Genomic DNA, 27,310 nt, shown 5'->3' with positions numbered 1-27,310 from the left:
CTTGGGATCAAGCCATAAAGAGGACATCCTCAAATTACCGAGAACTTCGAGCAGTCTGGGAAACTCTACAACAAGGTCAGGATCTTCTGCTGGGCCAGGACATACGAATCAGCAGATTGCCTCAGCAGGCATTACCTTGACCCAAGCGAGTGGTCCCTAAACAAACAGATTTTCCAGGATTTGACAGCGAAATTTACCACACGGAAAAATGCTCAAACAAATTCCTTCTTCTCCCGGGATCCAGCAGACCATCCGACTGCAGTAGATACCTTGTCCCAGAGATGGAATATGAAGCTAGCTGGTTTATGCTTTCCCCCCCCTTCTCTCTAATTCCGGCTATTCTCAGAAAGATCAGGATGGGGTCATCAAAAGTGTGGTGTTTTTTTTGTTTGTTTTTTGCCCTGTTCTGGCCGAAACAAGCGTTGGCTGATAATTCTTCCCTGAGACCAGATCTGCTGTCTCAGGGTCCAATTTGGAACCCGGGAATAAGCAGGCTAAAGTTAAGTGTGGCTTCTGAAAGGGACTTAAAATTACAGGGGTTTTCGGACGATGTAATATCAACCCTGCAAAAAGGCCATAAACAAGTAACCTCTGCCATCTATAATAAAATTTGGAAGAGCTTCTGCTCATGGATAGCTTTGAGAAATGGAAATCTGCTGCTTCCGGGTTTGGGGGAATTCCTGAACTTTCTAGAAGATGGCTTTGATAGGGGTCTTAGACCAAGCACCCTAAAAGGCCAGATAGCAGCCTTGAGCTGGTTTCTAAACTGTTCCCTGGCAGAAAATAGATGAATAAGCAGGTTTATAAAGGCAACCACATGGATTAGGCCAACTCTAAAATCCTCAGTCCCACCATGGGACCTGACAATAGTTCTCAATGGCTTAATAAAGGAACCCTTTGAACCTATGTAAGATATGGTCTTCCTAGTGGCAATTACATCGGCCCATAGGTTAGGTGAAATTCAAGCTTTAACCACCCGAGAACCTTACCTTAAAATCTTAGAGGACAGGGTTATCCTTAGACTAGATCCAACCTTCTTACCAAAGGTAGTTTCTACGTTCCATCTAAATCTGGAAATTATACTGCCTACCTTTTGTGTGGATCCCAAAAATGACAGGGAAAAAATCTTCCACTTGTTAGATGTCAGACATTCTCCTCTTATCTATTTAGAAGCTACCAGTGGATTTAGACGGGACTCTAATCTGTTCATACAATTTGCCACCCGAAACGAGGGCAAGAAAACTTCAAAGACAACGTTAGCCAGGTGGATAAAATCGGCAATTAGGGAATCCTACCAGCTGCAGGGAACACCATGTCCTCAAGATATCGGAGCCCATTCCACCAGAGCAGTTGCAGCTTCATGGGCAGAACACCCTGACGCTACTATTGACCAGATTTGCAAGGCGGCTACATGGTCAAATTGTCATACCTTTTGCTAACACTATAGATTCGAAATTGCAGGAAACCATGACCAGATGTTTGGACGGAAAGTTCTCCAAGCCGTAGGTCTGTATTTTAATCTGGTATTACTCCATGTGGTGCTGTCATGAAGGACGTCCTGGAAAGTAAGAATTAGTCTTACCGGTAATTGTATTTCCAGGGATCCGACATGATGGCACCCGGAGTTCGCTCCCTTTTTTCCCCTTAAGATTATTATTCTACTATTATTTTGTTTAAGGGGTTACTGTAAGATATCCATTATTGGGTCATAATTTCGAAAACACTGTGTGTGGGGGGTGGGGGGAAACTTTTAACAGCTCTGTTTCCTGTCCCAATAGTGTGCGGGGAGACATCCTCCTGGAAATAGTTACCAGTAAGACTAATTCTTACTTTTGACTTTCAGGCTCCATATCTCCCCATCCACTACAGCGTCCAATGTGAGACTACTATCATTTTATAGACAATCATCTTGGCTATCTCATACAAAAATTGGACTTCAACTATTTAGCACATGGGTCAGCAACCTTCGGCACTCCAGCTGCTGTAAAACTACAACTCCCAGCATGCATACCCGCTTGGCTTTTCTTGTAACTCCCATAGAAGTAAATAGAGGATTTTGGGAGTCGTAGTTTTAGAACTGCTGGACTGCCGGAGGTTGCTGATGCCTGATTTAGCATATGATTAGTTATTTAGATTTTTGTCATGTAACTGGTTGCCATGGCAGCTGAAAGCCTTACAAAGGCCTCTGGCCCTGCCAGCTACTAAAGCCTATGAGGCCCATCAGGTGAATACTTTAAATAATAACTATACTAGAACAGCCATTTTTATTTTATATTTTTTGGTCACCTCACCTCCCAAAAATCATAATGTCAAGCAATCAAAAAATTATTTCCAGACCTCCTTACATATATATACGTTGGCGGTAGGTACTTTAAATATGACCCCCACTTGCGCATGCAGTGGCGCCATAACCGACGAGTGCCTGCGGTAACGCCAATTGCTGACTTTTAACCCTTCAAATGCCATGGTCAAATGTGACCACGGCATCTGGAAGGATGAAAACTGGGAATGTGCATTCCCTGCTGTGCTCTGGCTACCCCCAGCAAGGCTCGGGGAAGCCTGATGCAGTGTGCGGCAGCCCATGTACTCAGGAATGGTACAGGGCTGCCACACATTAGTTCCTATGGATAGCTTGCATGTGGCTCCATAGGAACACAGTGTAATTCTAAGGCCCCTTTCACACGGGCGTTTGCGGGAAAATGTGTAGGTGCGTTGCGGGAACACCCGCAATTTTTCTGCGCGAGTGCAAAACATTGTCATGCGTTTTGCACTCGCGTGAGAAAAATTGCGCATGTTTTGTACCCAAACCTGAACTTCTTCACAGAAGTTCAGGCTTGGGATCGTTATTCTGTAGATTGTATTATTTTCCCTTTATAACATGGTTATAAGGGAAAATAATAGCATTCTGAATACAGAATGCATAGTACAATAGCGCTGGAGGGGTTAAAAAATAAAATAAAATAAATTTAACTCGCCTTAGTCCATTTGCTCGCGTAGCCGGCATCTCCTTCTGTCTTCATCTTAGCTTTTTGTAGCAACAAGGACCTTTGGTGACGTCAGAGTCATCACATGATCCATCACCATGGTAAAAGATCATGTGATAAACCGGAGTGACGTCATCACAGGTCCTGTTCATGGAATTAATGCTCACCCCAGGTCCTGTTCAGCAAAGGAGACAGAAGGAGATGCCGGCTACGCGAACAAGTGGACTAAGGGGAGTTAAATAATAATAATAATTTTTTTTAACCCCTCCAGCGCTATTTGACTATGCATTCTGTATTCAGAATGCTATTATTTTCCCTTATAACCATGTTATAAGGGAAAATAATCATGATCGGGTCTCCACCCCGATCGTCTCCTAGCAACCGTGCATGAAAATCGCACCGCATGCGGATGCTTGCGATTTTCACGCAACCCCTATTCACTTCTATGGGGCCTGCGTTGCGTGGATTATCGCACCGCAACGCACAATATAGAGCATGCTGCGATTTTCACACAACGCATAAGTGATGCGTGAAAATCACCGCTCATGTGAACAGCCCCATAGAAATGAATGGGTCGGTATTCAGTGCGGGTGCAATGCGTTTAACTTGCGCATCGCATCCGCGCGGAATACTCGCACGTGTGAAAGGGGCCTAATAGATTCCAATGCTAATGCAGCAAACGGCGAAACGAAAAAAAGAAGTCAAAATGGCTCATCGGCTGTTCTTTGGTTGCTTTACTTCCTACAAATTTTTTTTAATTAAAATTTATCAAAAAGTCATACACACCCTAAAAATGATATCAAATGAAAAGTACAGATCAGCCCTCACACAGCTCCATACATATAAAGTTATGAGGGTAAGAATATTGTGATGCAAAGAAAAAATGGTATGGTACCCATAAAAATGTCACATTCTCCAAAAAGCCCTCATCGCCAGAAAATGGTGACACAAAAACTAACCGTTTTTAGTAATAACAAAGCCAAAAAAGCAGTGGTAGAATTGCTGACATTCCTTTTATCCTGCTTCTCAAAAAATGAAATAAAAAAAAAATATTCAAAATGTACCCCAAAATAGTACCAATCATAATGGCAACTTATCCTGTAAAAAATAAGCCTTTACACAGCATCATCGAGAGAAAAATAAAAACTTATGGTTGTCAGAAAATACTGGTACTGGTTTCCAAGGGGCTGTTTAAAAGCATCAAAAGCCGCACTGCCAACAGCCAAAAGGTGGTCTTTCCATTTCCACTGTACAGATGCCTCAGGGTCTCTGCAAATGTGGTGTAGCACCCAAAAACAATTCCAGCAAAATCTGCACTCCACACTACAGCTTTTGACCACTTATGAGGTGTTGCTATATTTAGAAGGACATGGGTAACCAATTGCTTTTCCTCCTGTTACCCCCTGTGAAAATGAAAAATGTGGGGCTAAAACAAAATATTATTGGGAAAAAATATATAACTTTATTTTCACAGCCTAGTGTCTTCCTTGAGGTGTGTAGTTTCCAAAGTCCCCTTTTGTTTCCACTGCAGGGTTGCCTCAGGGTCTCTTTAAATGCCACATGGTGCCAGAAAACCATTCCAGCAAATCTGGCCTAAAAAAAAACATATGGAGCTCCTTCTCTTCTGAGCCCATACAGCAGTTTATGACGGGTTAAGACAGTTTATGAAGGGTTAACAAAGTTTATAAACTCAGTTATGAATAATTTGAGGGGTCTAATTTCTAAAATGTGGCAATTTTATGGGTGGTTTCTATTATGTAAGCCCCTCAAAGTGTCCAGAACTGATTCGGTTCTTAGAGTGGGTTTTGGAAAATGTCCTAAAAAAATAAAATTACATTTACAAAATGATGCCAACATAAAGTACACATATATGGTGAAAGTTAAAGAGGTAATCCTGGAATTTGATATGGATAGCCTATCACCCGGATAGGTTATCAATATCGGATCGGTCCAGGTACAATTGCCAACACCCCTGCAGATTAGATATTTGAAGAGACTGTTGCACTCACTGGAGCTTTGGTGAGCAATGCAAGCAATTCGCAGCTTACCAAGCACAGCAAAATTCAAATAAAAAAATTGCAGTGTTCCAAAGTTTTCGATAAAAAAAAATAAAGGTAAAACATATTGATCCAAATTTACCATTTAAAAATCTCTTGGATAAGTAAAAGTATTCCAAAGTTTATTACCACATACAGTGACACCTCAGATTTGCAAAATGTGGCCGTATCAGGAAGGTGGAAACGGGATGTGTCTGGAGTGGGTTAAAACGGGCATATGTCTTAATACATTCCCCTCGCTGTTCAAATCAGTGTGCCTAGAACTACTGCCTGCTGCTCTTACCCTAACACTGGGTTCACACCTGAGCGTTTTACAGCGCGTTCAAACGCGCTGTAAAACGCTCAACACATGAAAACCTATGGGAATGGTTCACACCTGGGCATTTTACAGCGCGTACGATCGCGTACATAGACATTCGGAAACGCGCGACAATGGGCGTTCGCTTGTCTCTGTATGCGCGATTGCAAATGCCGGTACAATCGCTCATACAGAGCGCTCCTTTCAGAACGCTCAGGTGTAAACCCAGGGTAAGTTCTCACCTGGGCGTTTTACAGCGCGTACGATCGCGCTGTAAAACGCTCAAAAGAGTTCTTGAGCTTCTTTGGGGGCGTTTTGTCGCGCGTTCCCGTACATAGACTTTCGGGAACGCGCGACAATGGGCGTTCGCTTGTCTCTGTATGCCCGATTGCAAACGCCCGTACAATCGCGCATACAGAGCGCTCCTTTCGGAACGCTCAGGTGTGAACCCAGGGTTAGAGAGAGAGAGTAGCATGACATAGCTAACAGGTTCTCTTTTAAACTAACTGAAAAAGATGGCAAACCGGTCAAAGAATGACTGGATGTGTTCTAGATCAGCTATATCTTATCCTTTTTTGGAGGAGGGGGGGGGGGGGGGGTTTCAACCAAGTACCAGAAAAGTTTTGTCACCATTTTTAAAAAGATAAAGATATCTGTAGTAAGGCACACTTAAACTTTTTTTTATTTTTTTTATAATTTTTTATTTTATTTTACTGACATTTACCTGGGAAAACTTGTCAATTCACTTTCTACAATTTGGCAGCAGATGTCCATATTCCCCAATTGGTCCCAAGTGGACAACCTCTTTAATTGCTCTATACTATAGCAAACGCTTTTTAAGTACTTTTACTGTGTGTGTGTGTGTGTGTGTGTGTGTGTGTGTGTTTTTTTTTTTTTTTTTTTATTATTAACCTTAACTACTCTTTGAAGATGGTTTTTGCAGAAAGAGGAGAAACCATTTCTGGGGGAAACTTTCATGGTGAATATCCTGCGAAGGTACAATATTATGTTTTTCAGGTTCTTCCCTGTTATGTATTTCAATATTTCAGATTTTTCATCTTGAAGTATTATTCCATTTGCAGGCCTTGGATTATCTTGCCATTGGGGTGCATGAACTTGCCTCAATTAGTGAGAGAAGGATTGAAAGACTCTGTAATCCGTCCCTCAGTGAATTACCAGCATTTTTAGTCACTGAGGGGGGATTAAACTCCGGCTTCATGATCGCCCATTGTACAGCTGCTGCACTTGGTAAGAGTGGTATACATTCCAGTGTGTCTTCCTTGTGAAGGCTTCTAAATACAGATTTTATTTATTTTTTTTGAAATTTTTTTTATAATAAAGAAAAGAGGGAAGATGAATGAAGTCTTCTAAAATTTTCCTTTTCAATTTGTCCTTCAGTTTCTGAAAATAAAGCTTTGTGTCACCCATCCTCAGTGGACTCCCTCTCCACAAGTGCTGCCACTGAAGACCATGTATCTATGGGAGGCTGGGCAGCAAGGAAAGCTTTGAGAGTTATTGAACATGTGGAACATGGTAGGCTCTAAACTCATATATTAAAGTGTAACTGCCTTTTTTTTGTCAATGTGTAGGGACAAGGATTGTTTTTCCAATATATTTTATTTAGGGAAAATGTTTATTTTTGGTAGAAAACTTGGGGTGAAATGTCCCTTAGCAGCGCTCTCCCAAATGAGTGTTACTAAGGGATATCCGTCTTTCATCAGCAATGAATAGTAGATTGTTTGGGTTGCACTCGTTATCCAATCTGTGGAGTGGATATAATCCAGTTAAATAGTAATAAGAGAAAAACCACCGCACACTCAAGGTTATCATGCAAATAAAAATGTTATTCTGACATGTCCTCCAATAGGTACAGAAATAATAACGGAGAGATGCCAATATTGTGACTCCGGAACCAAGTGTCACTCCGGACCTTGGTCAGATAACTCACACAGGTAGAGTGTAGGCAGAAGGAAGGATCCCCGTGGGACAGCGGGAATGTGCTGAGGGTGGAGGCTGTGGACCACACTGGTCCACAACCTCCCCCAGCAGCGCGTTCCCGCTGTTCCACGTTTGTGTGCAGGAGGCCTTAGAGCTCTTTTTCTGCAGCACGTGGATGAGATCCACTTTGCTGGTGCTGCAATATACAGGTGAAACTCGAAAAATTTGAATATCGTGCAAAAGTCCATTTATTTCAGTAATGTAAATTAAAAGGAATTGCATTAATGCAGCTTAAAATTAGAATTTTGTGAAAAGGTTTAATATTCTAGGCTCAAAGTGTCACACTGTAGTCAGCTAATTAATCCATACCCCCTGAGCAAAGGGTACCTTAAAATTGAGACTTTGGGGTTTGATAAGCAGTAAACCATAATCATCCAGATTATAACAAGTAAAGGCTTGAAATATCTCACTTTGCATGTGATGAGTCTATCTCATATATTAGTTTCAACTTTTAAGTTGCATTACTAAAATAAATGAACTTTGCACGATATTCTCATTTTTGGAGTTTCACATGTATGCAGATTTTCTGCCTGCAAAATCCACAGCAGATCCGTTACCTCTCTACATACCCTAGAAAACTGTGTGAATAAACAATAATCTTGAGAACAATCGTTTTGATAATTGGCCATTGTAAACATGCTGCACATAAATGTAGTTTGTCTGCAGCATTTTGTCCTGTGTAAACATGGATGTGCTGCCCACAAATAATGTGGCACACTTACTATTGAAAATGCCCCAGTTTTCTGGTGCATTTTAAATAAATAAAAATAGCGCCCATGCTTTGCATCCAATTTACCACCTGTTTTACACAATTTTCTAAGATTTTTACACCCTGCCCAACAAGGGTTAGTAGCTTTGTGTGTAAAGGGTAATGGCTAGTGTTGATCGAACACCATAGTGCTTGGGCCGAACACATCGTGATATTCGCACCCGAGTATAATGGAGGTCAATGGGAAAACCCAAGCATTAAACCAGGTACCCCCTGATCTGAAGGGAGGGTGCCTGATTCATAAGAAATTGTCAGAAATGATTGGTAACGCCACCAAAATGGTTCTATAACAGCATGGGGAGGATGTATGGATGCATCTTGGACTCACTGGTCGCTGCTGGGAACTATGTTGTCCAAATGGCACGCCACTTTTTACATAATGACAAAAATACGCACAAAACAAAGGGGGGGGGGGAATCATTTTAGAGGAAAAATTGATAGAAAACAGTCTTTCATGAATATTTACTTGTATATAAAGTGCAAGTGCTGCCAAAAATTACAAGGAAGAGGCACTCTGATACAACCTTAGTTACACAAAAACGAGGGCATTATACCATACACACCCTTTAAAAATTATGATTGATGGCCTGCTGGTGACCCTCAAAAACATTAGGAGCAAGGGCCTGCTGATCTGACCATCTAAAACATTATGGGCAGTTGCCTGCTGCCGCTTTGGTGACTTTAGTTAACCTGGGGCCGATGGCACGTCCCCGTGACGGCCACGATCCTTTCGGATGTCTGGCCTATCAACTTTCGATGTAATTGTCAGCTCAAAACTACGGGTAACGGGGAATCATTGTTTGATTCTGGGGAGGGAGCCTGAGAAACTGCTACCACATCCAAGGAAGGCAAGCAATGTCAGAATGGGAAACAAAGGTGATTTAAGCAATTTTGAGCGTGGCATGGTTGTTGGTGCCAGACGGGCCGTTCTGAGTATTTCACAATCTGCTCAGTTACTGGGATTTTCACGCACAACCATTTCTAGGGTTTACAAAGAATGGTGTTAAAAGGGAAAAACATCCAGTATGTGGCAGTCCTGTGGGCGAAAATGCCTTGTTGATGCTAGAGGTCAGAGGAGAATGGGCCGACTGATTCAAGCTGATAGAAGAGCAACGTTGACTGAAATAACCACTCGTTACAACCGAGGTATGCAGCAAAGCATTTGTGAAGCCACAACATGCACAACCTTGAGGCGGATGGGCTACAACCGCAGAAGACCCCACCGGGTACCACTCATCTCCACTACAAATGGGAAAAAGAGGCTACAATTTGCACAAGCTCACCAAAATTGGACTGTTGAAGACTGGAAAAATGGTTTCTTGAACATGACAATGAGTTCACTGTACTAAAATGGCTCCCACAGTCACCAGATCTCAACCCAATAGAGCATGTTTGGGATGTGGTGGAATGGGAGCTGCGTGCCCTGGATGTGCATCCCTCAAATCTCTATCAACTGCAAGATGCTATCCTATCAATATGGGCCAACATTTCTAAAGAATGCTATCAACACCTTGTTGAATCAATGCCACGTAGAATTGAGACAGGCAAAAGGGGGTCCAACACCGTATTAGTATGGTGTTCCTAATAATTTTTTAGGTGAGTGTATATGCGAGGGCATTATATGTGACGAATAAACAATGCACTGAGGGATCATTGAGAACACTGACAGTCTGCTATGTACTCCTTCACCATCTTCCCAAAATTTTCTCTCCTTGTGGCAAATCAATTGTGAGCAGCGAGCATTTTGAGAAGACACAGAAGTGGGATGGTGACGTTAATAATAGCGGTATTGCCGCTCGCCATCTGTGTTGATTCCTCAAAGTTGCATAAAACCTCACAGAGGTCAGACATCCATGCCCACTCCTTGCTTGTGAATAGCGGAAGCTGACTGGAAAGGCGATGACCATGTTGCAGCTGGTATTCCACAACTGCCCTCTGATGCTCACAAAGCCTGGCCAACATGTAAAACGTGCAGTTCCAACGTGTGCTCATGTCGCACAACAGCCGGTGAGCTGGCACTTTCAAGAGCTGCTGCAGCGTTGACAGACCGGCTGAAGCTGTCGGTGACCTGCAGAAATGTGCACACACACACACAGCGCACCTTCACCAGTAGTTCAGGCAAATTGGGGTGTGTTTTTAGAAACCGCTACGCCACAAGGTTGAATACGTGGGCAAGGCATGGGATGTGTATAAGGTTGCACAGCTCCAAATCCACCACCAATTTACGTCAATTATAAGACACAACCATGCCTGGCTCTAGGTTGAGTGGAGAGACACAGCCCAGTCTGGTCTCTTATCCCCTGCCACAGATCTGCGGCGGTGTGCTGTTTGTCACCTAGGCAGATCAGCTTCAGCAAGGCCTGTTGCTGCTTCCCCACTGCAGTGCTACACTGCTTCCAGCTACGGACTGATGACTGACTGGTACTGCACGCAGGTACTTCCGAGGTGGAAGTGGAGGAGATGGCTGAGGAGGAGAAGTGGGGTTGGAGCCACTAACGTAGGTGGTGGCGGAAGCCCTGATGGAATTGGGGTCCGCGATCCTTGGCGTCAGTAGCACCTGTGCCTTCCCAGGGTAAGAGTCACTCCCGGCCTCCACAACATTCACCCAGTGTGCCGTCAGGGAAGTGTAGCGTTCCTGGCCGAAAGCACTTGTCCATGTGTCCGTGATTAAGTGGACCTTCCCAGTAACTGCATAGGTCAGGGCACGTGTGATGTTAAGGGACACATGTTGGTGTAAGGCTGGCACAGCACACCGTGAAAAATAATGGCAGCTGGGGACTGCGTAACGAGGGACGGCCACCGAAATCAGGCTGCGGAAGGCCTCAGTATCCACAAGCCTAAATGGAAACCTCTCCAGGGCCAGTAATTTGGAAAGCTGTGCATTTAGTGCTATGGCCTGTGGGTGGGTGGCTGGGTATTTGCGCTTGCGTTCAAATGCTTGGGGTAATGACATTTGGACGCTGCGCTGGGGCAGGGAAGTGGATGTGGTCGCTGATGGTGCTTGCAAAAGGTCCAGGTGCAGGGCGGGAGGCATCTGGGCCTGGGTCTTGGACAGGGGATTGGCCAGCACGTAACACAGGGGAAGAGGAGATTGTGGACCCAGGCGTTCGGCCCACCTTTTAGGGTGCTTTGACATGTGGCGGATAATGTTGGTGGTGTTGAGGTTGCTAGTGTTCATGCCCCAGCTCATTTTGGTGTGGCACAGGTTGCAAACTACTATTCTTTTGTCGTCCGCACTTTCCTCAAAAAAGCGCCATACTGCTGAACACCTACCCCTTGGCAAGGGAGATTTACGCAAGGAGGTGCTCCGTGGAACAGTTGCGGGTCTGTTCGGTAGCGCCCGCCTTCTACCTTTTGCCACCCAACTGCCTCTTCCAGCCTGTTGCAGTGCTGCAGATCCCTCCCCCTCTTTACTGCTCTCTTCACTCGACTTGTTGCCACCTGGGTCAGTGACCTCGTTGTCCAGCACCTCCTCTTTCACTTCCTCACTCTGATCATTCTCCTGATTTGTTGACCTAGCCACAACCTCAGTGATGACAACTGTGTGTCATCCTCTTCCTCAACCTCTTGAGACAGTAATTGCGGTTTAGTCATTAGCAACTGTGTCTTATCATCATCCACCTCATTAAACACTAATTTCCGTTCCCCAGTGTCATGTTCTCGCTAATATTTTTCCCAATATCTGGCCCTGATGCACGCTATTGTAGTGCAGATGTGACAATTCACTGCAGACACCATTTATATATATATATATATATATATATAACTATAACCACAAATATTGCAGCAGCACAGTCAGAAGTTGTGCACTGGGTGCAAAATTCCTCACAGAGGCAGGCTTTTCCTCCAAGACATATATTCAGCGAATGAAGAGGCAGCACTTCCAGCTTTTGGTGATAGGGTAACGACCCAAAACTTTATTCCCAGCAACGTTTCGGCCTTCTCAATGAGGCCTTTGTCAAGCTTGACAATGGATGCTTGAGAAAGGCTCAGGATTTTGAGCCGAAACGTCGCCTCTTGTGCCACTGTGGCTGAATAAAATTTTTTGAACATAATTCTCTATTGGATGTGCTGTCCATTTCTACATACAAAAGTTGGGTAAGCAGTGATAACCCTGGACATAGCACCCGTCATTTTGTTATGCTTTGGTGCTGCCACATTTTTCCATTTTTATATATATATATATATATATATATATATATATATATATATATATATATATATATATATATATATAAAAATGGTGTCTGCAGTGAATTGTCACATCTGCACTACAATAGCGTGCATCAGGGCCAGATATTGGGAAAAATATTAGCGAGAACTTTTGGGTCTTTGAAAAGTTTTTCTGTTGAATATATTGCAATCACACTCCCTATACTATCTGTCCCTTCCTAATCGCAGCTCTCCCTGACTCACAATGAGCCAAACCCGCATCATCGGGTGCTATATAGCCAACATGGCTACTGGCATTACAGTGATGGCAGTACTTACCTGCACGTTTATTGGCTGCTTAGCAGCCGTGAAACATGTGGGGAGGAGACTCTAGCATGGCGCTAGAGCACATGCGGTACTCTGTCGCGTATCGCCAGGTGCCGAGCATAGCAATGCACGAGCCGAACAGGTATTCGGCCGAGCATACTCGCTCAACACTAGTAACGGCCCAAATGTGCCTCAGGGCATCAACATTCTCCAAAATGTTGGTGCTTTTTTGGAGCAAAGCACTTATAGGTGGCTAAACTTATACTAGACCGTTTTTTTTTGTTTGTTTGTTTTTTTGTTTGCGTGGACAAAATTCTAGCATAAATCTGACACAGGATTTACAATACTCAAGTTTATAAAGATCGATGCCAGAATAGGGAGTTTGTCTAATATTAAGTTCTGTGATTTCTATTCATAGACAGTGTAAATCTACCCCTATAAGTAGTGGTGAGAAGTTGTAATAATGCCTGTAAAAGTGTATTTTTTTTTTTCCCCATTACCACCCCAAAAAAGGTAATAAAAGTTAATAACTTACACGTACCCCAAAATGGTGTCCCTAAAAGATGCAGTACAACAAGCCCGTATATGGGAACATTGACAGAAAAATAGTTATGGCCAGAAAAAAAACTGCCGCCTAATGTCTTATTTCGTACTCCTCTTGGCTGAAAATACTCCTCAAAGATGCTAAGAGGAGCATTTATGCCTATGTGAGCTCCCACAGTTGCAGCCACCAGAAAGGCCTGAGTTTTTCCTAGTAGTTTGCAAGTACTGCTACCGCTGCTGGATTGCAGGGTGGTCGTAACCCCTGGATATGAGCAGTGTATAGTGTGATGGAAAAAGAAGAATCAAACCAGCAAAGAAGGCAATATGGACAATCACAATACATTAGAAAGTGCCTTGTATTAACTTTCTCTACATGATAAATGCCACTTGCTGAAGTGACAACCCCTTTTAATTAGTATTTTTTAGTTATTTTTATTAAATGGCAAGTTGAGCATATTGGGAATAAGCTTTCTGTTTTTCAGTGCTGGCTATTGAGCTTCTTGCCGCCTGCCAAGGGATTGAATTTCTACGCCCTCTTAAAACGACAACTCCATTGGAGAAAGTCTACGACCTTGTTCGCTCTGTTGTTAGGTAAAAGTAAACAGCATTTCAGAGTCTGTTTTGAAGGCCTGTATGTTGTAGTGGTTAATGATCAATTAATTTTCCTAACTCCTATCTTGCAGGCCTTGGATGAAGGACCGCTTCATGGCTCCAGACATCGAGGCAGCTCACAGATTACTTGTTGATGAAAAGGCAAGAAGTTTTTTTGTTACAAATGATATTGTGAGAATGACTTTTTTTGTTTTGGTTGTTCTTTCTAATTGAGAAGAAGAGTTTAGATAACTGTCAGAATAATCAAATAATTTGACTTATAATATCAATGCAAGACTATAGTGATGAATTATTACATATTTTATGCACTTGACACCGATTTAAGGCATGCGTTAAAAAGTACCATGATATTAGCACAGTGTGATATTTTAAATTGATTCTAAAACTAGAATACAAAGTACACATGTTGTTGATGGGTAGGGCAGAATGAGATCTGACGAGGCCAAACATGAGTTCCCATGAATTCTCGAAAGGAGGGAAATGAGGAACAGTACTTCCCCAATAACAATGCCATTCAGCAGCCACATAATGCTGCCTTACATTACTTACATACAGTGGTGCTATACTGATGCATAAATTTTATCTAAAACTATATCATATTTTCACACACAGGTCCTAAAAGCAAATAACGATAAACAAATGAGTCAGATATTCGATTTGGCCAAGTTTATATTAAAGAAATTGTTCCAATATATGTTAATTTGATTGAAAACACCTGACTCTAATTTCACAATCTATGGAATGACCATCAGGAGTGAATAGGTGACCTGTTTTATTTAACCCCTTTCCGACCAGCGCAGCGGGGGGTGACTTGCTGCCCAGCGCCGTACTATAAAACACCGATGCCGGCGCATTAACCAACGCTGACCGCGACATAGAAGGGGTTTGCTGCGGGTGAGGGGGCCCATCGGGTCCCCGCACTGCTGTGGCGGAGACCAGATGAGTGAGAATGCAGCCCAATGCCGTGCAGAGCTTGCCCAATGCCTTGCACAGCATCGGGACCTGCCTTCTACGGATGCCCAGGGGATCCAGCCCCCGGCTGGGTCTCTTAGGCAACCTGTTAGTGTATTACTCTGTGTAATACACTAACAGGCAATACATTACATTGCAGAGGAGATCAGACCCCCAAAAATTAAAGTAAGAAATAAATTTAAAAAATGTGTTTTTAATAAAAAAAAAAGTTTCAAGTTAAAAAATAAAAAGTCTCTTTCCCCTGATTTTATAATAAAAAATATTTTAAAAAACACATTAGGTATCGCCGCGTCCATAACGAGCGGCTCTATCAATATATATTACATGATCCACCCTGTCCGATAAACGCCATAAAAACAAAAAAAAATGTCAAAGCAATTTTTGCTTAAAAACTGCTATTATTCTAAAGTGAAATAAAAAATCTTGGCTACGTAACACCTTGACTGGCACTTTCCCTTGTGGGTCCTGTAAGTTCTGCAAATTAACAAAAGTAAATTCTTTGCAGGAAATATACCTGTTAAGATATACTACAACAGATCATTCATAAACTGTAAATCGGTTGGGGGTGATCCATTTACTGACATGTATTTGTGGTATCAAATACGTCGGAAAAACGAGACGTGAACTGAGGCGACGTGTGGGAGAACACATCTTGGACATTGTTAAATCTAATGACACTCCAATAGCTCAGCATGTGGCAGACTGTCATGAGGGCAAGGTCCTCTGTAAAGTTTCAGGGCATTGAACAAATCAAGATATCATCAAGAGGGGGTGATGTGGATCGCATCTTGTTGCAAAAGGATGCCTAATGGATTTTTAGATTGTACACCATTAAACCCAATGGTCTCAATGATGCTATCTCGTACACTTCGTTCGTCCTGAAGTTGTGGGGTTTATATCTACCTCACATAGCTGCTGTAGGCCTAGTGCTCTGTATCCTTTCGGCTGGTACATGCCCACTGTTATGGTGGACAGGGTATATGCCAAGGCACATTCCAATATCCTGGTTTAATATACCCTTATCATTGCCAGTGGGAGGAGTTAATGTGTGCCCCCAGACAGTACTGATGGGACTGTGAGCCCCTGTACTGTTCTGGCGACACTGGGACCTTGTCCCTTATGGTCTTCCTCTGTGTGCCCTCTTCATAATCTAATGGCCGTGTAGCAGCGGTCATATCGTCATTAGGCATATTAACATCTTTGCTATAAACAAATGAATTATTTTCTTGTTGTGATATCCTTGAGGCTGTTCTTTTACTACTGTTGGTTCCAATGTAGGGTCACTGTTTATTCCCCTATTTACCTTTGCGCAGATGCGCTTTCCCCGGGGAGTACCTCGCTCCCTCTGCCTCTCAGCTGACCGGCGATGTTTGAGCTTGTCTCTCGCCGGGTTGGCTGAGCACGCGGAGGCACGTCTGCGGGGAGGGGTGTTTACCTTATTTATTGCTTAGCGGCCATCATAGTGCCGTGGCTTACATCAAGCCACATTATAATGCCGATGCTCACACTAGAGAAGTGCAGCTTAGGCAGGGTTTTCTGTTTCTGGTGCTCCATGCTCCTGAGGAAGTGCGCTAATTAGGCGCACAGAAATGCGTTGAGCCTTCCAGTATCATTACCCCCGCTAGCTTTGGCTGATAGGTGGCTGTATATGAGCCATATCAGCTGGTGTATCTACTAGCGGGAGTAAAGCACCATTGCTTTGTCTCCGGGGGATGGCAGAATGCACGGCCATCTCCGGGGTGACTCTTATATCCCAGTGGCGAGAGCGGTGCGTTTACTGTGCTTCTTGCCAATATTCAGAGGTCTGTGCTTTATGTCCCCAGGGCACAATACACATTGTATAATTTATATACAATTTATATTCACTTTAGCGTTTTTCTTTTCCGGCATAGAGTTCAGTCACAGGTGCTCTATACTGGAAAAAAACTGATCAGGCATATCCCCATGCATTCTGAATGGAGAGTAATCCATTCAGGATGCATCAGGATGTCTTCAGTTCAGTCATTTTGACTGATCAGGCAAAAGAGAAAACCGTAGCATGTTATGGTTTTATCTCGGGCGAAAAAAACGGAAGACTTGCCTGAATGCCGGATCCAGCATTTTTTTCCATAGGAATGTATTAGTGCCAGATCCGCCATTCAAAATGCCGGATCCGTCCTTCCGGTCTGAGCATGCGCAGACCTTTAAAAATGAGAAAAAAATAAAATACTGGATCCGTTTTGCCTGATGACACCGGAAAAATGGATCCGGTATTGCAATGCATTTTTCAGACTGATCAGGCATTTTTCAGACTGATCAGGAACTCTTTTAGTGAACTCCCCATCACCACCTCCTCAGGCAGAGAGTTCCATAGTCTCACTGCTCTTACCGTAAAGAATCCTCTTCTATGTTTGTGTACAAACCCTCTTTCCTCCAGACGCAGAGGATGTCCCCTCCTCACAGTCCTGGGGATAAATAGATGATGGGCTAGATCTCTGTACTGACCCCTGATATATTTATACATAGTTATTAGATCTCCCCTCAGTCGTGTTTTTTTTCTAACGTGAATAACCCTAATTTTGATAATCAATGGTATGCATGAAAAGTTTGCAAGGAGAAAGCTGCTGCTCTCCCCCAAAAAATATTTCAGCCCGTCTACAGTTTGCTAAAGATCACCTGGATGAGACACAAGACTACTGGAACAATGTTTTATGGATGAGACTAAAAGATAACTTTTTGGTTTAAGTGAGACGTGTTATATTTTGAGAAAAGAAAATGCTGCATTACATTATAAAAACCTTCTCATCTGTGAAACACGGTGGTGCTATCGTGGTTTGGGCCTGTTTTGCAGCATCTAGTCCAAGACAGCATGACATAATTGATGGGACAATGAGTGCTGAAATACCAGTAAATTCTAGAGGAAAGTGTCAGGACATTTGTCTGTGAGCTGAATCTCAAGATAATATGGGTCAGGCAGCAAGATAACAACCCTAAGCACACAAGTCTGTCTACCAAAGAATGGTTAAAGATAAAGAAGAATAGAGTTAAAGTTTCACAATGTCCCTCAAAGTCCCTACCTTAATGCAATAGAAATTCAGTCGAAGGACCTGTAGTGAGAAGTTCATGGGAGGAAAACCATCAACATAACAGTTAAGGCTGCTTTGTACAGAGGAGTGGGAGAAAATTCCTCCAAGCCGATGTGCAGGACTAATCAACAATTAGCAGAAATGTTTAGCTGTAGTTATTGTAGCACAAGCGGGTCACACTAGATACTGAAAGCAAAAGGTTCACATACTTTTGTCACTCAGATATGTGATATTAGATCATTTTCCACAAATAAATAACCAAGTTTAATATTTTTGACTAATTTGTTTGATTAGGTTACCTACTTCAAAAATTTGACCTAAAACTACAACAGGTTTTCACACAAGTCTTTAAATAAATATGGAAAACTCTGGGTTCATAAATTAAGAACCACAGTAGTAGTTCCATACAGTTAACACGTAACTGGTATAAAGTGCTAAAATAACAGAACCATGTAGTTCCCAAAAGATACTATACAATTCCTAAATAATATCATGTAGGCACCATGATGTAAAGCTAAATGAACACTCATTTACAATAAACTGCGCAGATTACCAGATGAACGAGTGAAATGCTCGTTCTTCGGGTGAAATGATCTGAAGTGCAGACACCTCACTTATCATTTCTGGGCAGCCGATTGTGCTGTCTAAACAGCCATCTGCTGCCCAGAAACACTGCAGATGTATGAGGACAAGCGATAGCAGTAACCACCGCTCGTCCTTATACTGTGGAGATGATCTCTGCATGTAAATACAGCTCTTCACCTCCACCTAACAATCACCTGCTCATCTGCAGTTTCTTTCCTCTTTACTACAGGTGAAACTCAAAAAATTTGAATATCGTGCAAAAGTTCATTTATTTCAGTAATGCAACTTAAAAGGAGTTGCATTAATGCAACTAAAAATTTCATAAGCGGTAAGCCATAATCATCCAAATTATAACAAATAAAGGCTTGAAATATCTCGCTTTGCATGTAATGAGTCTATCTCATATGTTAGTTTTAAGTTGAATTACTGAAATAAATGAACTTTGCACGATATTCAAATTTTTCGAGTTTAAACTGTATATCGTAAGCATTTATTTGCCCTTGCATTTGGGACATATTTAGCACTTTATTTTTTTAGAAGCATTGTCAATGATTAATGTGGTGTACACACTTCAGATAGATTCAAACCTATCATGTAAAACATGACCAAAGGTCTGTGAACTAAATGCTTATTTATTTAACCAAGGCAGTCATAACCTGTACACCAGCTTCAACATTTGCTTATCTATCTGTATTGACCCATGGGGAAATGAAAGGCTGTGAAAACATCACGTGGCTTTATAAGGACAATGAGTGTACCTTTTATTATGCATGTGAATGGGATCTACACAGTGCTCCAGACTAAAAAAAAAATAAACAAGAGCCATTGGCTCCAAAACTTTAGGAGCTAAATTTATTTTTTAGTTTTTTAGACAAATTGAAAATGCATATAAATAATTAAAAAACGATTTGGAGAAGATGAGACATGGGTCACAGTAATGAGCCAGCACCACATACCTAGCACATCCAGTGACCTCGCCGCTCATTTAGACCTTCTCTTCCTCTTCTCCATTTGACCCAGACCTCCATGACAAATACTTCCAGCCGCATCTCGTCTCTACAGAGTTTGTTACACAGACACGTTAGATTTCTAAATTCTTCCATAACCCCCCCCCCCCCTTGGGGCCACCCCCAATACTGTGCCCGTGGTGCTCCCTAATGCCCCAGGTACTATACTGCTGAAAAAAGTGACCCCACTAGAAATGTCCCTAGTGTTTACAGCAATTATAAAACCTAGAGTGCCCCCAGTAATAATAATAAAACCTTAGATTAATTCCCCACACACCCACACACACACACACTGCCCGCACAGTAGTAACTCCCCACCCTCACATAGTAATTTTTTCCCACACTGCCCCCATATAGTAATTTCCCCACACATAGTAATTACTCCCCCATTGCCCCAACAGTAGTAATATGCTCCACAGTAGTAATTTCCACTTATGGTCAGTAATGTTGGAACGTAAAAAAAAAAAAAGCTAAAATCTTGTACTCTCCTGTGTCCTGGCGCTCACTAGCTGCAACACAGACTCGCACACCTCACTACAGTGCGTCCTGGCACAAGGCCTGCCTGCACTGGCATTTCACTACCAAATAAGCCTCAGGCATGTAGCCTATGACAACGTAGGTGATCGGCGGCAGGGCAAGGAATGGCTCCTGTGCCCTGCTGCAATATTCAGCTACAGCGAGGCAGCCCTGTCGCAAATGGCACCAAGGTTAAAAAGTCTTGTCGCCATCTGCAAATTTGAAAGCGCAATGGTTGGATGTTGAACCAATACTAGGCTGGGGTCATAAGGCATAGTTGCCACATGATTTTTTTTTGTCTGTACTGTATAACATGCAGTAAATTAAAACCCCATAATCTACATTTCCACTAAAAAGAAAAAAATATATATTGTACAATATCCACACAGACTGATTGCTGTCATGCAGTATTTTTATTTATTTAGCAGTCTGTTTCTGGCAAAAGGGGTCCGCTCTCCAGTTATACACAGGTGTCATGTGCCTATGGCCAGCCAAGGGTGCCTACTGTGGAAAAATAGCGTTTTGTAGAATTCCATTTATTTTTGTCTGATTTTGCAGAACTGAATTAGCTCTTTCTGAAAATATATAATTTTGATAGCTAAGTTTATTAAATAGTTCCAGTACTCAGTGGTGTTCCTTTACTTGCTTATATATTAAACTCTTACAAAATTATTTTGTTTTTATTTAATGGAAAAATTGGCTTTTTTTTTTTCAGGTTTGGCTTGTGGCAGAACCATATATTGAGAAATATAGAATGGAGCACATTCCTGAATCCAGACCAGTTTCACCTACAGCTTTCTCTGTGGATTCAATGAACTTGAGCAACTCCTCTGTACATGACCACCGAGACCATCCTGGCAATCACAATGAATGTTAGACTACCCTAATTTGAATACCATAAAACCATAGCTTACTCATGGCGCTTGTAGTCGCGCTCCATCGGTGCAGGTCAGAAACCTGAGATGTTAAGATAACATTTGTAACATAGATGAAAGTCCTAAAATGAAGCTTTAAACGGAACCTGTCACCAGGATTTTGGGTATAGAACTGAGGACATGGGTTGCTAGATGGCCACCAGCACATCCGCAATACCCAGTCCCCATAGCGCTGTGTGCTTTTATTGTGTAAAAAAACTATTTGATACATATGCAAATTAACATAAGAGTCATATCTTACTTGTGTGACCAGAGAAGAGTCATATTTTCAAGCTCTGACTTATCTCAGGTTCATTTGCATATGTATCAAATATTTTATTTTTATTTTTTACACAATAAAAGCACACAGAGCTATGGGGACTGGGTATTGCGGATGTGCTAGCGGCCATCTAGCAACCCATGTCCTCAGCTCTATACCCAAATTCCTGGGGACCGGTTCCCTTTAACTCCGTGTACTATAATATGACTGTGATGTAATCCTGTCTTTTGCAATAATGGTATTAAATGATATTCATTGGAAAACAGGTCTTGTGAGTAATTAATGTACTATACAATGGAAATGACTGTTTTGGGTCCCTAATCCAATCACTTTACTTTATACTTGTTGCTGTTGCAAAATAACAAGAAGGCGCCCCAGGAAAATACACTCTTCCTGTTTTTTAGGAAAGTGATTTAAGACCTCTGTGTGGTTCCACCCTATATGCTCTCCAGATGCAATATTACGAAGGATATATTCATTACATGGTGCCGCAGGGTTAGTTCCTATAGCTTCCATGTAGGATGAAAGGGGCACCATGTACTGCCACATAGTCTCCTGCACACGATTCCGGTGCTTACATAAGGCCTTTGTGAGATGACGTCAGGCATGTACACTTCTGCTCTATTCATTTCCATAGGGGTCTCCACGGGATAGAGTCCCTGTTTTTGTTATTCATCAGGGTCTCAACAGTAGGACCCCCGCTGATCTAATAGTTATCCTTTATCTTGTGGATAAGAGGTAATTTAATACCAGAAAACCCCTTTAAGTTCAGAATAAGCAGAGATATAAATATATAAAATGCATGTTTTAATGAATCTCTTCCCAGAAAACTCCTGGCCCAGTGTGGTGTATCTGTTGAAAAACCATACTCTTCTGTTCCCTGCTGCTCTGTTCCAGGTCCTTGGCTCTCTTTTCCGGTAGTTTTTTGACGGGAAATGACAGATGCGTCTCCCAAAAGATAATAAGACGATGTACAAGAGGCATTATTGTGGAAAAAAAACATTTCTCAGCTTTTATTTACATTTGAGCAAAAAATAAAAGATGTTCCGCACTGTCAAATCTCAGAGTACGTGGTCGGAAGCCAAAAGTGACACCTGTGCTGGCCAGTAGGATGGTTAGAGAGGTGAAAAAGAATCCAAGGATCACCACCAAGGTCATCCTGGTGAATCTGGGCTCTGCTGGTGGCAATGTCTCAAGGCAGACAATCTAACGGACACTGCACAATGCAGACCAAGGAGGACGCCACTTCTCCAGATAAGGCACATAAAAGCTCGCTTGGCCTTCGCGAAAGCTCATCTGGACAAAGAAGACGACTTCTGGTCTTCTGTGTTATGGTCAGATGAAACAAAAATTGATATGTTTGGTCACAATGATGTTTCCTTCATTTGCCGTAAAAATTTAGAAGCCTTCAACCCAAAGAACACCATCCCCACTGTCAAACATGGTGGTGGGAACCTAATGCTTTGGGGGTGTTTTTCAGCCAATGGACCAGGGAACCTAATCACAGTAAACGGCACCATGAAAAAAGAGCAATACATGAGGATTCTCAATGACAACATCAGGCAGTCTGCAGAGAAACTTGGCCTTAGGCACCAGTGGACATTTCGGCATGACAATGGCCCAAAACACACAGCAAAAGTGGTGAAGAAATGGTTGGCAAAAAGACCCCCGCGCCTCCCCCTCCTGACCTCGGGTATTCTGAAGATTTGGGATAAAATTGCAATACCACTTGGCCTCACCCAACTCCCTAGCCCCCTAACCCCTCTTTTTAATAACCCTGATTTCCCTTTGGGCATGAAGAGTAAGTCGTTTCTGGGTTTGGACCTTGCAGATAATCCTACTTTATCCTCAGTTATGGAGAAGGGATCCTTACGGCCGCTATCCTCCTTTCCGGAGGGTTCATCTCAAGGGGCGTGGTTTCGGTACAACAGCCTTAAAAATTACCTATCCTCTTTAGGCCCCAAAACAGCTTTAGCTAGAGATCTCACCTCTTTTGAAACTATGTTCACTCAAACATCCCCTCCTACACATTTAGTGTCTCTGACTTACGGGCTACTCCAGGGGAAAGACGACACCATCTCCACTTTACCCTTTGTAAGGGTATGGGAAAGAGAACTGGGGTAGTCATTTCCTGCTGACCTGTGGGAGAAGGCATTCAAGCTATCTTATAAGTCTTCTATAAGCTGCAGACTCCAGGAAAATTAATTTTAAGGTGTTATCTAGGTGGTAAAGGACCCCGGCCCTGTTACATTCCTTCCTTCCCACATGCCCCAATACTTGTTGGAGATGTGGTAGTGAGGAGGGCAATATGTCCCATATCTGGTGGTTCTGCAACAGAATTACACCGTTCTGGGAAGCTATTAATGATCTTTATGATTTGGTCTGTGGCAGTTCTTCTAGGTGGACACCGGAGGGTGCTTTACTCTCCATGTTCCCTAGTTCTGCTTCCACCTTGAAAAAAGGCCTCTTGAGATTCTTTGTCCAAGCCGCTCGCCTGGTCATACCTAGATTCTGGAAATCCACATCTGCCCCTCTCCTTAGGGACTGGCTCATCACCTTTGAGAAAATCTACAAAATGGAGGAGCTCTGGGCGGAGGACAAGGGTAATTCCAACAAATTCTTAAAAATCTGGACTCATTGGATTTTGTTTAAGGGTTCTAGCGAATATCTCAATTGACTAAACAGAGATGTTGCCAGTCCCTAAGGAGATAACGACCCCCTACTTAGATTTTCACTATCTCATGCCTAGATGTTAATTCCATTTGAACTGAGAAATATTTATAGACCGGCTCACTTAATCTGGAATTTATTTTATCTGATTGTTTCTCTGCATCTCTTGTCAGGGATTCCTCTTTCCCTTCCCCCCTCTTCTGTCTTTGTCTTTGTCACTTGTTCCTTTGTGTGTGTATACGTCAGAGCTCTTGCTCCTAGGCATCTGCTAATCAGACTATGATGTGCCATTTAACTGATAGGAATGATCACTGGTTATACTCTTCTGTGCATTTGACTTATTCATTGTATTTATGACCATCTGATTGTATACATTCACTTGTACACAGCCACGACTTGTAATTGGGCTGTTTTTGTCTCTTTGATGTATTGTTCTTTTCTTGGCTCTCTCGAATAAAAGAATTTGAACAACAATGATTGCCATGTAGCCCTACCATAAATTGGAGAGATAAAGGGGCCTCCCTCTTTTGTCGCACAGGGTACTGAAGGGTTTCCATTTTGATTACAAAGGTCTTTATTTTTATAACAAAAAATATAACTATACATATTTGGTAAGAAATGGTTAGCAGACAACAACATTAACGTTTTGGAGTGGCCCAGCCAAAGACCAGACTTGAACCCAATTGAGAATCTGTGGAGGGAGCTAAAGATCAGGGTGATGGCAAGAAGACCCTCCAACCTGAAAGATTTGGAGCTCATTGCTAAAGATGAATGGGCAAAAATACCTGTGGAGACATGCAACTAGCTGGTCTGCAATTATAGGAAGCGTTTGATTGCTGTAATAGTCGATAAAGGCTTTTCTATTGATTATTGAGAAGGGTATGAATAATTTTGGATTGGACACCTTTTTGCTCAAATGTAAATAAAAGCTGAGAAATGTTTTTATCTTCTACAATAATGCCTCTTGTACATCATCTTATTATCTTTTGGGAGACACCTATGTCATTTCCAGTCAAAAAATTATTGCTGGTTGAATAAAAGTAACTAAGTCATAATTTGCCAGGGGTATGAATAATTATGGGCAGCACTGTATGTGTCGCCAATAACAGGTGTAAGAGATTGCTCTCTCACAGGGGGAGAGCTCTTCAAAAAGGGGGTTTTCAAGCTCAAAAAGCGCTTTATTGAAAAAGTTCGCTAGACGCGATGTATGATCTATACCTGCTATGACTGTGCTTGCTTGTCTTGTGAACAAATAAAAATGTTTTTTGGGGAAAAAAAGCGCTTTATTTGTCACACCGCACATCACACTTCCAAGTTTGGCGTCACTTGGCACAATGAAGTTGCAGCTTCACATGTTACTTCAACACAAAACAATAAACCCTTGCCCGGCTAGGTGCTCACTATACAGAGGTCTCCCTAAGTCACCTCTAACTCAGTGTTCACAATGTGGTATTCGGCTTCGGTCAGACAGCCTCTTAGCTGTGACCTCTACAGTCCTCCTGGTGGAAGCGAAATACCTTGTGGGGATATGGTTCAGCAGTCCTCCTGATTCTGATCGTGCGACACCTCTCTTCTTCGGGCGTCACTGGGTCCTCCCAAACTCGGGCTTCCTTAGCCTTGTGGCCACCCAGCCCTCTTGGCTGGAACCACACAGAACCTCTGCAGGCTTCCTTCTCAATTCCCTCCAACTCGGGCTTCCTCAGCCTTGTGGCCCCCCCAGCCCTCCTGGCTGGGACCACACAGGCCCTCTGTAGGTCTGTTCCCTGGGGCCTAACTTCTCCTCTCACACACTGAGGATTGCTTTATCCCTAAGTGATTATCTCATCTGGCCTCACCTCAGGCCAGGTGCACACCCTCCTCTAATAGGTTTCCTGCACCATTCTAGAAGACACATATCTTCCCTCATATATGTCACTGCCTCGCAGCAGATGCACCCCCAAGCAGTACATAACTGCTGGATCACATGCCACTTTGAGACACATTGGGGAGATTTATCAAACTGGTGTAAAGGAAAAATGGCTAGGTTGCCCATAGCAACATGATCCCACCTTTCACAGCTCCTTTGGAAATTAAAAGGTGGGATCTGGTTGCTATGGGCAACTAAGCCATTTTTTTCTCTACACCAGTCTGATAAATATCCCCCCGCTGAAGCCAGTAATTGGAAGCAGCAGCTCCTGTGTTCCCTTCTGTCTGTGATCCGTTTACAGGACGGTGATCAGAAGACCTCAAAAGAGAGCCAAAACAGAGCAGCAGGGAACAGGCGAGTATATTTTTCTCAACCGATATATCAGGCTGGGCTTTCATTTTTAAAAAGTGCAAACAGCTGGAAAACCTCTTTAATAACTAGACACTTTTTTCCCCGTCCAGGATTAGAAAACCATGGCTGCGTTCTTGCATAAAACCACACCACCTGTGTGTGCTGTATTGCAGCTCCACTCCATTCACTTCAGTAGTGGTTAGGCTACTTTCACACTAGCGTTCGGCTGTCCGCTCGTGAGCTCCGTTTGAAGGGGCTCACGAGCGGACCTGAACGCTTCCGTCCAGCCCTGATGCAGTCTGAATGGATGCGGATCCGCTCAGACTGCATCAGTCTGGCAGCGTTCAGCCTCCGCTCCGCTCGCCTCCGCACGGACAGGCGGACAGCTGAACGCTGCTTGCAGTGTTCGGGTGTCCGCCTGGCCGTGCGGATCCGTCCAGACTTACAATGTAAGTCAATGGGGACGGATCCGTTTGAAGATGCCACAATATGGCTCAATCTTCAAGCGGATCCGCCCCCCATTGACTTTACATTGAAAGTCTGGACGGATCCGTCCGAGGCTATTTTCACACTTATAACGCACATTACAAAAAACTTGAAACAAGTATTCATAAACACTGGCATCACATCCTAAGTGACAAAATCATAGGCCAATCAATACCAGATAAACCCCAGATTACATATACCAGAGCCCCCAACATCGGTCTGCGCCTGGCACCAACAACCAAAAGAAACAAAATTGAACCGAACCATAACTGGCTATCATTACATGGCTTCTTCAGGTGCGGCAAATGCATCAATTGCAAAACTACAAATTTTCCGAAAAAGACAACAACAGTCGAATCAACCAATAGCCCATATAAACTTGAGATCCGTGAACATCTTTCCTGTCATTCTAATAATGTAATATACATTCTACAATGCCCATGCCTCAAACAATACGTAGGACGTACCAAAAGATTACTTAAAACAAGGATATCCGAACACATATCAAATATCAAAAAAGGTTACGAATTACATTCAGTCTCTAAACACTATAAAGAATACCATAACAGCGATCCATCTTCACTGATCTACACAGCCATAGAGAGAATCCCACGTCAATGGAGAGGCGGCAACCACATAGCGGCCATGTCCAGGTCAGAATCCAGGAAAATATTCGAATTTTACACAATGATCCCAAGAGGTCTCAATGCTGAGATGGAGATTTTTGGCTTCCTATGAAAGATATGCATTGTCCCACACCCATCTCGTTGACCCGGGCGGGGCGCCCACCTTGGGCACTGGAGCCGTAGTCAGGCTGT

General features: G+C 42.8%; 1 protein-coding gene across 1 annotated transcript in view; it reads left to right on the top strand.

The window, feature by feature from the left end:
- HAL (histidine ammonia-lyase) overlaps positions 1 to 20,932 on the top strand; it is a 75,932-nt gene extending 55,000 nt beyond the window's left edge. Inside the window, exons 15-20 of the mRNA XM_044277242.1 lie at positions 6,270 to 6,335; positions 6,422 to 6,587; positions 6,738 to 6,872; positions 13,611 to 13,719; positions 13,812 to 13,881; positions 20,601 to 20,932. Of these exons, the coding sequence (XP_044133177.1) occupies positions 6,270 to 6,335; positions 6,422 to 6,587; positions 6,738 to 6,872; positions 13,611 to 13,719; positions 13,812 to 13,881; positions 20,601 to 20,762 (708 nt within the window). The 3' untranslated portion in view covers positions 20,763 to 20,932. The remainder of the gene's footprint in view (positions 1 to 6,269; positions 6,336 to 6,421; positions 6,588 to 6,737; positions 6,873 to 13,610; positions 13,720 to 13,811; positions 13,882 to 20,600) is intronic.
- Positions 20,933 to 27,310: the final 6,378 nt, after the last annotated feature.

This window comes from Bufo gargarizans, chromosome 2 (assembly GCF_014858855.1).
Source record: "Bufo gargarizans isolate SCDJY-AF-19 chromosome 2, ASM1485885v1, whole genome shotgun sequence".
Taxonomy (NCBI): Eukaryota; Metazoa; Chordata; class Amphibia; order Anura; family Bufonidae; genus Bufo; species Bufo gargarizans.
This window is presented reverse-complemented; position numbering and strand designations above follow the sequence as displayed.